Source organism: Xenopus tropicalis, chromosome 5, assembly GCF_000004195.4.
Source record: "Xenopus tropicalis strain Nigerian chromosome 5, UCB_Xtro_10.0, whole genome shotgun sequence".
Classification (NCBI taxonomy): Eukaryota; Metazoa; Chordata; class Amphibia; order Anura; family Pipidae; genus Xenopus; species Xenopus tropicalis.
The window spans coordinates 140,353,908-140,367,222 of NC_030681.2; the positions used below are offsets into that span (position 1 = coordinate 140,353,908).

The following is a 13,315-nucleotide window of genomic DNA, read 5'->3' on the forward strand; positions in this document are numbered from 1 at the left end:
TAGAAAAAGGTGGGTGGAGGGAGGCAAGTAGGCATCCCATTCTGCCCTTTACCTTGTGTCATTCAGAGGTGCAAGGTAGGAAGTGGAGAAACGTGCAGGCCCTGTCTCTATCTCCTGCCTTAGGGTGGAGCTGCACCGCCTGATGTTGCCAGGTGCTAAATTCAGAGAACATGGATTCCAAAACCACAAATGGTCTTGCGCTTGAGCCCCCAGGGTTCATAAAATAACCCCTTATATTTTCCAGTATATAAGGTTGAACAAATCTTTTAGACAAGTGCCTTCAATTTTTAGACAAATACTGCTGAAACACTGGCTATCCCAACTGATTTTTTAGGATGTCCAAGATAGGCTTCTAAGCTGGATTTCTAGGCGTTAATTAGATGGTTACATATAATATGAACTGTTCTGGAACACTTCTCCCAAAAAAAGTTTAACAAATTTAGAAACTGAATTTAGAAAACCTAACTACCTGGGATATCTCAAGATATCTTTTTGGATAACCATCTGTATGAGTATCTGGAAGGACTCAGTGACCAAAGGAGAGAATCATAGGCCTTATGCCTAAAGGTGCCCATATAGGCACCAATATTATCGTACGAAACAAGGTTTCCTACAACATTTAGTGGGTTGGTGGGTTGACGAGGTGACGATATAGGCAAAAGGCTTGAAGATATTTGGTAGCAATAAATCTGACTTGTTTTCACTTCACCAAAAAATTAACAGAAGGGCAAAAATTCAAAAATGCATTCAAGTTTTTGGGTGTATTTTCATGGCGACAATTTAAAAGGAGGTAAAACTTCTTGAGTCATAGAATTAAAAAATAAAATTAAAATGCATCACGCATAAGGCTTTACTTGTAATCACTATTACCTTAGTAACAGCTTGAGGGGAGAAGGAAATTTCATCACTAAATGCCATGATGTCACCAGGATTAAGCCTCTCAAGGTACTTTCGGCAGGTATCGTACGCATGGGACCATTCTGTTCCAGACTCGGGGGCTTTCTTGAGCAGCTGAGGATCTCCATTCCAGAAGACTTTCTTCAGCCAAGCTAAATGGACAGCACTAGATGTCAGCATCTCTCCATTCACATCAGGGATCCTCAGTGCCAGTTTGGAAATAGCCAGAACATTCTGACTGGTAAGTACGGATTCTAGGGACTCCAGGGGACTGGAGTTGGCATCTGTCAGCTTTTTGTAATCAAGACCTACCAAAGAGAAGAGGCAAGATATATATTACATTTGTACTGCTCTACAGAGCAAAACATTTTCATATTTATTAGGGTCGGTGTGGGCTGGCAAGACACTGGGAAAAACCCGGAGGAAGCACACAGTGCTGAAATGGTGCATGGTGGCTAACATGGGCAGGAGTTTGCGAGGGGGGTATTATAATGGACCCTTAAGGTGGCAGCCCAGTGGGCCCAGGAACCACCAGTCCAACACTGAGTTTATTGGGAGATACAGTTTGTTTTTGTTTTAATTGTTCTTACATTATAGTTTCTGAAACCAGAAATGGTTTATGGAAATCGCTGTTTGTGGACATGCAGAGAGAAGCACAAAATAAGTGTTATTCTAAATTATTCTGCAGACAAATGCCCTTCTTCTAACAAACAGCCCTGGAATTGTTTTCAGCGACACCTGCTATTGCTCCGTGCAGAAGCGGAGACAACACTTAATTTTCACCTTTGCAAATAAACCTGCCTATTCAGGAGGAAAGCGGCTCCTTAATAACATTGTTAGTCTACTGAATATTATATGTTGCAGCTCCATAGAAGGGAAAAAATAGACTTCTGGAAGTGATAAGGTAACCTGCTGTTAAGGTAACTTATGTAAATAACACAAAAGCTATACTTACAGATTGGGGAGCATTATTTATTGTACAGGTGTTGGAAAACTATATGTGAATAAAACAGTTCAGACCCTTTGTCTAATAAGAACGTGTATGTTTTCTCCAAAAACACACTGGGGGTCATTTATAAAATGGGCGCAGAGCCAGAATTATTCGCACAGTGAACATACTGTATTTGCCCTGCCGTGTTTATATATATATATATATATATAAAGCTGGACTGGTGCATTTAATGTGCAAACACAATTGTGAAATTTTTATTCGCAGTGCGAAGGTCAGTAAAGCTTTTTAAATATGGCAAATTGACAAATGAATATTTACGTGCACACTCTGCGTCCAAGTTATGCCAAAAAATATTTGCTAAACTGATTATAGAAAATCGGCGCTATATTCACACATAATAAAGGCGCACATGATCATGCAAATCGCAATCTGTGGTTGTAAGCGCTCACCTATTAGCAATGTGCAATGAAAAAAGAGCAGACTGGTAAGGCCACAAGACTGATCTGACAACAGAACATAAAATAAGGATTCTGCCAACACATAGGTCTTCATGGATAAAAATAATGTTTCTTCTCATCAAGAGTTAAGGTGCCCGTACACCTTAAGATCCGCTCGCTAGGCGATGTCGCCAAGCAAGCGGATCTTCTCCTGATATCCCCCACCTATGGGTGGGCAATATTGGTAGAATCCAGGCTAATTCGATTGTTTGGCCCCAGGGCTATTACAGCGAGTATAGACAAAGTCGGTCCAGGGACCGCATCAACGAGCCGATTTCAGGCCAGATATCGGTCGGGCAGGCCCGTCATTAGTGCCCATGCACGGGACGATTAGCTGCCGAATTGGTCTAAGGGACCGATATCGGCAGGTAAAATCGGCACGTGTATGGGGACCTTTAGAAACACTACACTAAACAGAGACAAAGGTACTGCCATAGGGCTAAACAGCCTGCCCTAAAACCTCAACAATGCCCTTTTGTTTGAGAATGCTTTCTGATAGGCGCTGTGCAAACAACTGACTCAAACAGATACTACTGGACTCTAATAAAAAGGCCTAAAATTTGCTCCACAACTCCATTTGTCAGACATGAGTGTTGAGGCAGCAAGAAAAGGAGTCACTAAGCAAGTCTTCATCACTTCATCAAGGTGGGCATAGACTGCTGGAGCGCCTAGTTTGGCGACCTTACCAAAGGAGTAGACCTTTACTAGATGTGGCCACCAACAAACAGGACAATACTGGAATGATCAGGTCATAATGGGAGTCTTGGGAGAATCACTTTGAGAAAGGAGTCATCCCTCAATAGGATTGTCTAAGCTTCCTAGAAAATATCTGGTCAATATTCAGTCATGTATTGCCCTCCATTCCTCTGCTCCTCACTACATCTCTTCTCTTGTGTCTCCGTACGTTCCTGGCCGACTTCGTTCCTGGCCGACTTCGTTCCTCGCAGAGCAACCGTTTGGTTGCGCCCCCCAATACTACTGCTGTTTCCCGCCTTAAACCTTTCTGCCTTGCTGCCCCTTACATTGGGAATGCCCTCCCTGATTTCCTCCGGAGAGAATCCTCCCTCAGTCTTTTTAAACCTTAACTAAAAGACTCCCTTTTGGAGCACTCACCCAGCACCTGATCTGGGAATCAGCACTTATACTGTAATGTCACCCACTGTGACCTACAGCACTTATATTTGCCTATTTGTGTCTGTAAGTTACCCTCCCATATAGATTGTAAGCTCTACGGGGCAGGGACCTCCATCCTCTTGTGTCTTTGACTCTTAATTTATTGCAACTGTATCTTGTATTTATTGTTATACTTTGTATTTATCTATTATTATCTTAATAACCCCCTGTTTGTATTAATGTATTCTGCTGTACAGCGCTGCGTACATAAGTAGCACTTTATAAATAAAGATATACATACATACATCCATGTATTGATACCACAGGCCACTATACATGGGCCAATGAACTTCTGAATTTCTCTGGAGGATTTTATAGGCCTGTATATGCCCAGTAATAAATGTAATTTTGTGCACATCTTCTCATATACAGTTTCTCCTAAAGAGCGTGGTATATTTTTCCTAGTATACCATTTCTTGAATTTCCTTGAGTTCAACAATTTCCAAACTAGACGTGTTATTCTTTATTATTGATGACATGAGTGTGCTCATCATCTGAAAGTGGAAAAATCAAGCCCCGCAAGGTGCACCTTTAAACCCCTCTTAATGCCTGTGCCATTTGGAAAAATGTCGCTGCCAGATTAAATGTCAAACATCCCTAGATACGAAAATAACAACATGAATTCTATTAATGCCACTGTGAGAAATGTTTACAAAATGATAAAATCGCTTATAATCAGAGTTTGTGTTTCTGTTTTTAATTTGCAGCAAGACAACACGCTTCATTTAAATTCTTAAAGGGACGCCGTACCTGATGCCACCGCCTTCAGCTTCTTCAGTAGCTTTATGTGAGAGTCCGGCTTAATGAGATGCTTCACAAACTGGGAACAGCCACAGTTTTCAAGAAGGGTAAAATAATACAGAAACCGCTGGAGGTCCTTGCCTTCAATGGTAGGGTAAACATATTTAGTCATGTGTTCATAGAAGGACTCCGGCTTGGTCTTTAACGTGGCCAAGATTCCGAGATGTTGGGCCCTTCCTTCTATTTCTGCTGTGGACAACCTGTAGGTTAAAAAAAAAAAAAGATAAAAATATGTAATTGTGAGGCCAACCTCAAGAAAAGTTTATAGTGGCAACACCACAAAGTTTAGGGTCACAGGAAAAAACTATAGAATCTTTATAGGGTCCTTATAAGAATACAGTCATTGGGGTTTGCTAAGAGTCATGTTGAGGAGGACTGAGTGAGGTTTTCTTTATCTGTGCTATTATGGTTTAGATTCAGAAATGAGCGTTGTGAGACTGGAGTACAGGTATCCCTTATCCGGAAACCCGTTATCTAGAAAGTTCCAAATTACGGAAAGGCCATCTCCCATAGACTCCATTATAAGCAAATAATTAAAAATGATTTATTTTTTCTCTGTAATAATAAAACAGTACATGTACTTGATCCCAACTAAGATATAATTACCCCTTATTGGGGGCAGAACAGCCCTATTGGGTTTATTTCATGGTTAAATGATTCCCTTTTCTCTGTAATAATAAAACAGTACCTGTACTTGATCCCAACTAAGATATAATTACCCCTTATTGGGGCAGAACAGCCCTATTGGGTTTATTTAATGGTTAAATGATTCCCTTTTCTCTGTAATAATAAAACAGTACCTGTACTTGATCCCAACTAAGATATAATTACCCCTTATTGGGGGCAGAACAGCCCTATTGGGTTTATTTAATGGTTAAATGATTCCCTTTTCTCTGTAATAATAAAACAGTACCTGTACTTGATCCCAACTAAGATATAATTACCCCTTATTGGAGGCAGAACAGCCCTATTGGGTTTATTTCATGGTTAAATGATTCCCTTTTCTCTGTAATAATAAAACAGTACCTGTACTTGATCCCAACTAAGATATAATTACCCCTTATTGGGGGCAGAACAGCCCTATTGGGTTTATTTCATGTTTAAATGATTCCCTTTTCTCTGTAATAATAAAACAGTACCTGTACTTGATCCCAACTAAGATATAATTAATCCTTAATGGAGGCAAAACCAGCCTATTGGGTTTATTCAATATTTAAATGATTTTTAGCAGACTTAAATTTTGTAGATCCAAATAATGGAAAGATCCCTTATCCGGAAAACCCCAGGTCCCAAGCATTCTGGATAATAGGTCCCGTACCTGTACTCACCATGGTCAAAAGATACTCGGGAAAGTAGCTCGTCTATGTATAGGTTTCCACCAGTAAGAGGATAGACCAATGAATACATAAAAGCACAACATACCTTAAGTAAAAGCTGCATTTTAATTGACTTTATTTCAATACAAAAGCTCAGTAAAACCCATTGGTGGAAGTCTGTCTTAAGAGCCCTGCATCTAGACATTGACCCACTTACTGTGCTCTCTAGTGTTTGCCTACCTGACTCTACCCAGACAACATGTTAACCATAGCCCACCTGCCCTACGCTGGAAGTTTATAAAAACTAAAAGTGGCCTTAGTAGTGGGGGTGAGAGAGACAAGGAAAACCAGAAGTGAACTCACCAACGAGTGGGATTGCCAGTGGAGCCAGTGTGTGTAAAAATTTTTTTATCTGATTTGCACCCAGGTTGTAATCCCTATAAGTGTGTGCCTCATATATATATATATATATATATATATATATATATATATATAGAGATATATGTATATAGATATATATAGCTCATAATGATGCACACCACTAACAAAAAATACAACCTGGGTGCAAGAGCCATATAAACTAAAATATTGCAGGAGTAATGCTAGAACACACAGGGTTTCATACAAATGTATATAAAATGATATTTATTGAGAAAAAAGGAGCAAAATAAACATAGCAAGCCTCAACGTTTCAGTCCCCACTGGGACTTTGGTCAGGAGGCAAAAAGTGAGAATATATATATATATATATATATATATATATATATATATATATATATATATATATATAGAAACAGTAGTAGAAACAGAAGTGGCACTCGGATAATTGCAAAAAAGTGTATTAAAAAAGAATCACAGAGACGGCGGTTTGGGCAAAGCACATGCCCTTTATCAAGCCTGTGCTTTTTTAATACACTTTTTTGCAATTACCAAGTGCCGCTTCTTTTTCTACTATATCTATGACAATGGGATGATACGGCTTCCTGGCTGAGCACCAGAATATATGCTATAGAAGGAGTGCGGTAATGTCTCTTGAACAAGGTATATATATATATATGCATATTCCCATCAGTGAAAGCAGCAACAATGATGTTAAAAAAGTGACCTCAGGCACAAACTGTACAGAAATAGTGCACTCCTCCGGCCATATGTTTAAGAGAAGTGGTGGGATGCTTGCTCAGTGATACCAAGTGATGTCTGTGAACAAATGATCTCTCAGACATGAGCAAGCTATTATTGGTTTGGAGATAATGGGCATTTACCATGTTCTGAGTTTAACCACCGATACCAACCGCCTCAATATTTTTCATACTCAACTGCATCAAGGCAGATAGCTCTTCCATTATACATGTATTATTCATACTTTCCTTTCCTCCCTACATTAAAGATTGTGTCTTCTGTAGGCACAACATATATCTAGCTACATTGAAGGCACATTATTGTAATGGGGTTTATCTCTTATGTTGCATTGTTTTTTACCCTCTGTTCCAAATACTGTCATTTTATATAAGTATAAACACAACCTTGCTAGAACAGAAGCTCATGTGAAATCTATGGAGCTGATTGAACAACATTCGAATTGGAATTTTTACCACAATGCAAATTTTGCTTGGAGAAAGGTTTGTTATTATGGGCACTTTTTACAGTTATTTTACAGATAGAAAGAAAAGGTTTACTTATTCTTTACGTCTGCTAAAAATTATTAAAAAATTAAATAAACCCAATTTTTTGCCCACCAATATGGATTAATGCAACTTCGTTAACACAAAGTACGAACTGTTTCACTTTATTTTATTACAGAGAAATAGGAAACCATTAACAAAATGTAATTATTTGCTGAAAATGGACTCCTTGGGAGATTTTTTGTCAGTTTTCTGGATAACAGGTTTCCAAAATATAGGTCCCATACCTGTATTGTAAAAAAACATCTACCAAATTTCTTTACTTTCTTATTTCAGACAGACTCTTTCCTTGCTGAGCATGATTAATGCTGAGTATATGATACATTATAAAAATCCACTGGGTTTGGATTTGCCTGTTTGTATTGCACATGAAGTTATATATTAGTGGTTTTGCTGCAAAAATGCATTATACAAATATATTATTATTCTTTATTTATCTAGCACCAACATGATACATTACTCCCATCAGTCTCTCCCCCAGTGAAGCTTATACTGTAGGGATTATGATTAATTTTATCAGGAGCCAATGAACCTGCCTGTATGTATATGGGTTGTGGGAGAAAACCAGAGTACCCGAGGGAAACCCACGTAGCCACAGGGAGAACATACACACTACGCGCAGATGCCCTGGCTGGGAACATCCATCACTACATCTATTGATACATTTCCATGAATGCACTCCCTTCTGTTCCAGCTTTTTACCTTACTGAATTGGAGGGTTTCTTTATCCAATCAAATGCAGGAAGCCAATGCACTTTGCCAGTAAAGAAACCTTTTAGAAAAAAAATGCTCTACCTATATGTCCATTCAATAAAATGCAAGGAAATGCTATGAATTTGAAGCGCTACCACAATGTGGGAATGTGCAGAAAGCGAGCATTACAATCAATAAATGACTTCCATGCAATTCATAATCAGTGAATGTGTAGTGCCCACCACGGCTTCCTCATACTAAACCACTGCAGTGTCGGAGGACAAGGCCCATCATTTGGCAGTAGTTGCAGCGTTATATAAAGCCCGGGGTATTAATAGCACAGCGGATGCCTAAAAACAGTTTTATATGCAGGATTTGAAAATGGACTTCACTGTGGGAATCGCGGCCAAACACCTGTGTCATTTACAGTCGTAAAATAAATCAAATACCAAAAATGTATTATTTGTCCTTGGTGCAACTGTAAATAGACACAAACTAAAATGTATATGTTATGAGACTTTAAAGGATTTCCACTACTTCTACTACCTAAATATACGTATATCTGAAGCACAGGGCTTTCGGAACACAATTACTATATTGGGCATCGCTATAGGTCATTTGCCCCTACTGGGAATGGCAAATGGCATCAGTAAGCCTCTGGGAACAGATGCAAATGGCACTCAGAGCTGCAAAAAGGGGCAAGCCCTTAAAAAACTTTATTGCGGAGGTGCAACGTTTTGGGTGAAATTGACCCCTTTATTAAGCATCACTTTCTCCCGAAACGTAGCACCTCCGCAATAAAGTTTTTTAAGTGCTTGCCCCCATTTGCATCTGTTGCTAGTTTGGTTTTTGGGAGGGTGCCGATCCCTCCAGCAATGTGCACCAGGCGCTTAATTACTTTGGAGAGCCAATGGTGTGCTGGAAAGGTCTCGGGTTTGCATCAGTAAGCCTCTGCCCACAACTCATGCTCACAGGCTACTCACAGTCATTGCCAACAATGGTAATTTGCGGAGACAGATGAAAGCATTTGTTCCACTTACAATGTACTAAAGGAGGGCAATTACTTAATGCAAGAGCACAAAAAGCGTACCCCAAAGAGAACCTCTGTCCTGAGAATGATTACACTCTACAACTTTGGCTAGCACTCCCTAATTTGTATGTCTGGATGCTGAGAATGTTAAGCTGCTGGTTTGGGCCCTTCAGACATTCAGCAGCTTATCTGTTTGTGGCCCTTTGAAGGCCTACTTGACCGATATCTGGCTAAAAATCAGCCAGGTGTCGGTCAGTCGGGCAGTCTTGCCTAACGAGTGGATCTTATAGAGTACAGCCAGCTTTAGGGGACAGGAAGGGAGCACTTACAAGCATGAATACATAAAAAAAACAAAAATGTGGCAGATTTTTTTTTATACTTTTCACCATCTAATGTCCCCTAATGTGTCTCATCTACATTCATTATGGCAAGGGGAGGAGATACAGCCATTGGGAGTATTGGGAGATGGCATACAGATGATAACAACATAAAGAAGAACATAGCTGCTGGAAAAATAAAGAAGCAGGTACCACTTGGGGGAAGTATTGCTACCAGTTTCTGTGCATAATATGGATGTAAGCAGAACATGGGCCATGTTACGGTACTAGAGTGATGCATTAAAGGAACAAACATTGCTCCTATGTTTTAATAACCCTCATGTGCCTCAGTTATAAGACTTTATGGGATATTGATTTTCTATTGCAATGCTCAAGTGGGTTGAATCCCAATAAGTGCTTTTTACTTTATTAATGAAGCAAAACAAGGTATTTAACTTGCAGCCCTGGTCATGGAATGTTTACTACTGGATGGGGTCTGTATCTTGGATTATTATTTTTAGTTGCAATTTTATTTCATATTCAGAAGAGCAACACTAACGACCATTGTAAAATGGGAGTGGCATTTAGGGGGTGTGGTCACAACATAGGCATGGCCAAAAAAATTTAGCAGCAATACGCACAGCATTTTTTAAAATGTTGGGAGGTATGCTCTAGGATAAGGAATGCATGGGGGTATAGAGGGAGGTCCTTTCCCAATATAGAACTCTAACTTTAATGGGACATAAGTAACAGATCAGCCATATCTGGCCCACCATCTGGGTTGCAAAACTGGCTCAAAATCTGCTCATTTGGATACCTGGAACATCTTATCATAAACAGCTGTTCAGTAGTTATCTAAAAAGGGGATTTTTTTGTATTATTTAGATGTTTAATCTACAGAACATCCATTTTCATTTGAAAAAAATATAAAAGAATTTAATGAAAGCTAATATTAATTATATTCTGCATATGGCTAAAAGCAAAATGACTTAATGAAAGTGAGTAGGATGTGAAGTCACACATATTTAAGAAAATAAAAAGGCACAGGCGAGAGCTAACATTGACTTGAAAGGGGAAACAATAAAAGCCAACATCAAACAGACCTTCTGACATACTTGTTACGGCTATTAGACCGAGTGAGTGGGGAATCTAATGAGCTCAGGGCAGTTCAAATGTTAAGAAAACAAACAGATTTCCATGGGTGGAAAACTCAAAAGGCAAGCGTTGAAAGAAAAGAAAAAGCAGAAAGAAGAAATAAGTCGGATTTAGCTTCCATTTACTATCTTTACATCAAGGATGTGCAACCTGTGAATCTACAGATGCTGTTAAACATCAACTCTTTCATTCCCACCGATAGATAAAGCAAACATGAGTTTAATGTTTTTGTTTTTTTTTAAATAAAATTTGCTGCTATAAACTTCTATTCAGGTAGGGCACCCAGGGACCTGTGACAGGGGAGAAGGTTTGGGAAACAACAAGGTCTTATAATGTTTTGTTGTTGTCCATGTACGTGGACTGCAGAAGAGGATCATGTATCGCTCTTGGAGAACCTCTCCCAGGATAAGAAGGTTCTGGATCTTGTTTAACATTATGATCCATTTAGGATACACTCAATCTTTGTAATAACGCTCTTTAAATATCCAGCTACAGCCCTGCTAAATAGAAGGTTCTCCAGGGTTCCAGATTCCTTCTACAGATCCAACTCCAAAGTGGCTTGTATTATGGCCAATGAGAAGTTCCCTAGCATAAATTTAGACACACACATAGATGCAGGAAAAGGTGATGTACCGTGTTAGCCAGTCAAAAATATTTACAGGGTAACCCTTTTGAAATAAAAAATAACAAAAGTGGTATAAAGGTGATACCTTTATTGGTTTGAAAAATTAACTAAAATGTTCTGAAAGCTTGCTAGTGTTATCTTAGTTAGCCAATAAAGGTATCACCTTTACACCACTTTTGTTATTTTTTATTTCAAAAGGGTTACCCTGTAGACACACACATAAAAATTTCTCCATCATTTGGGTTTATGGAATAAGCTTGTGTATAAATAGTTCAGGATAGGTTTATGTGTGTGCTGGGCTCATATGGAGGGGTTGAACTTGATGGTCTTTGGAATTTTTCACGGTACGATCCGAAAGTTATTAGATTTTCGTATCCGAACGATTGTAATCGGCGTGAAAAACTTTCAGACTTTGAACCTTCTGTGCATAATTTTGGAAGCCTTCTATAGGACTCAATGGCACTCTGCAGCTCCAACCTGGCCCAAGGAAAGTCTCCCATAGGGCTCAATGGCACTCTGCAGCTCCAACCCGGCCCAAGGAAAGTCTCCCATAGGGCTCAATGGCACTCTGCAGCTCCAGCCTGGCCCAAGGAAAGTCTCCCATAGGGCTCAATGGCACTCTGCAGCTCCAACCTGGCCCAAGGAAAGTCTCCCATAGGGCTCAATGGCACTCTGCAGCTCCAAACTGGCCCAAGGAAAGTCTCCCATAGGGCTCAATGGCACTCTGCAGCTCCAACCCAGCCCAAGGAAAGTCTCCCATAGGGCTCAATGGCACTCTGCAGCTCCAATCCGGCCCAAGGAAAGTCTCCCATAGGGCTCAATGGCACTCTGCAGCTCCAACCCAGCCCAAGGAAAGTCTCCCATAGGGCTCAATGGCACTCTGCAGCTCCAATCCGGCCCAAGGAAAGTCTCCCATAGGGCTCAATGGCACTCTGCAGCTCCAACCTGGCCCAAGGAAAGTCACACAATTTACGCACATCAGAAATTATCGTGGTTACTACGCAATTTTTCCAATCGTGCTTTTAATGAGTGAAAATTCATACTTTAATGAATGGGCCCCCCAAGTGTAAATGAGTTAACTAAAGAGACACCAACTGCCCCAGAATGAAATACAGGAGCTTAGCCATGCCCACTTAACTGTGCCCCTTGATTTCCCTTTGCCCCAATCAATACAGCAACCACAACTGATCTAGATTCTGACAATGAGTATTAAGTGTGAGCAGTAAAATGGAAGAAATAAGAATGATTTATCTTCCGGTGAGTAAGGGACTATAAACCCACTCCAATCTCTAAAATAAATGCCAATATTTTGAACCTTCAATCTGCACAAATATATATACTTTATGTTAACTGATGAGATAAAAATGTTCTGGTGGGACCAAGCTACAGTAAAAATTCTCATAACAGCATTTAAAATGGAAAAAAAGAGGAAAACACTTGCCCGCTATCAGAAAATAAGTATTCCAAGTGCGTCATATAAACTTCCCACAGCGGAACTTGGTATCTTTGTGCCAGAGAGAGAGAAATCTTGAACACGTTTTCATCCAGCGTCCTAAGGTGCAAACACAAATATGTATTAGCGTACTGTAAGTGTAAAACAAATATTTCACTGGGAAAAATGATTAGTCAAACACAAGCATAACATTTAATTGCCTCACACAATAAAGAGCCAACTAATATGCTGCAAAATCATTGAAATCTACCTGTTCAGGGTTGGACTGGGCTGAGGGGACCGCAGAAGAAAAGCCAGTGGGCAACACCTACAGATATGGGACTTGTTCTCCAGAATGCTTGGGACCTGAGGTTTTCCAGATAAGGAGTCTTTCTGTAATTTGGATCTTAATTCTACTAAAAAAATTTCGAAAATTAAATAAACCCAATAGGGCTGTTCTGCCCCCAATAAGGGGTAATTATATCTTAGTTGGGATCAAGTACAGAAACTGTTTTATTATTACAGAGAAAAGGGAATCATTTAACCATGAAATAAACCCAATAGGGCTGTTCTGGCCCCAATAAGGGGTAATTATATCTTAGTTGGGATCAAGTACAGGTACTGTTTTATTATTACAGAGAAAAGGGAATCATTTAACCATTAAATAAACCCAATAGGGCTGTTCTGCCCCCAATAAGGGGTAATTATATCTTAGTTGGGATCAAGTACAGGTACTGTTTTATTA

The 13,315-nt window shown here is 39.6% G+C and overlaps 1 protein-coding gene across 1 annotated transcript in view; it reads right to left on the reverse strand.

Moving 5' to 3' along the window:
• Positions 1-13,315, reverse strand: part of nbas (NBAS subunit of NRZ tethering complex) — a 425,480-nt gene that overhangs the window by 148,380 nt on the left and 263,785 nt on the right. The window contains exons 42-44 of the mRNA XM_002941372.4: positions 12,580-12,690; positions 4,270-4,520; positions 871-1,205 (exon numbers count right to left, since the gene is read on the reverse strand). Of these exons, the coding sequence (XP_002941418.3) occupies positions 871-1,205; positions 4,270-4,520; positions 12,580-12,690 (697 nt within the window). The remainder of the gene's footprint in view (positions 1-870; positions 1,206-4,269; positions 4,521-12,579; positions 12,691-13,315) is intronic.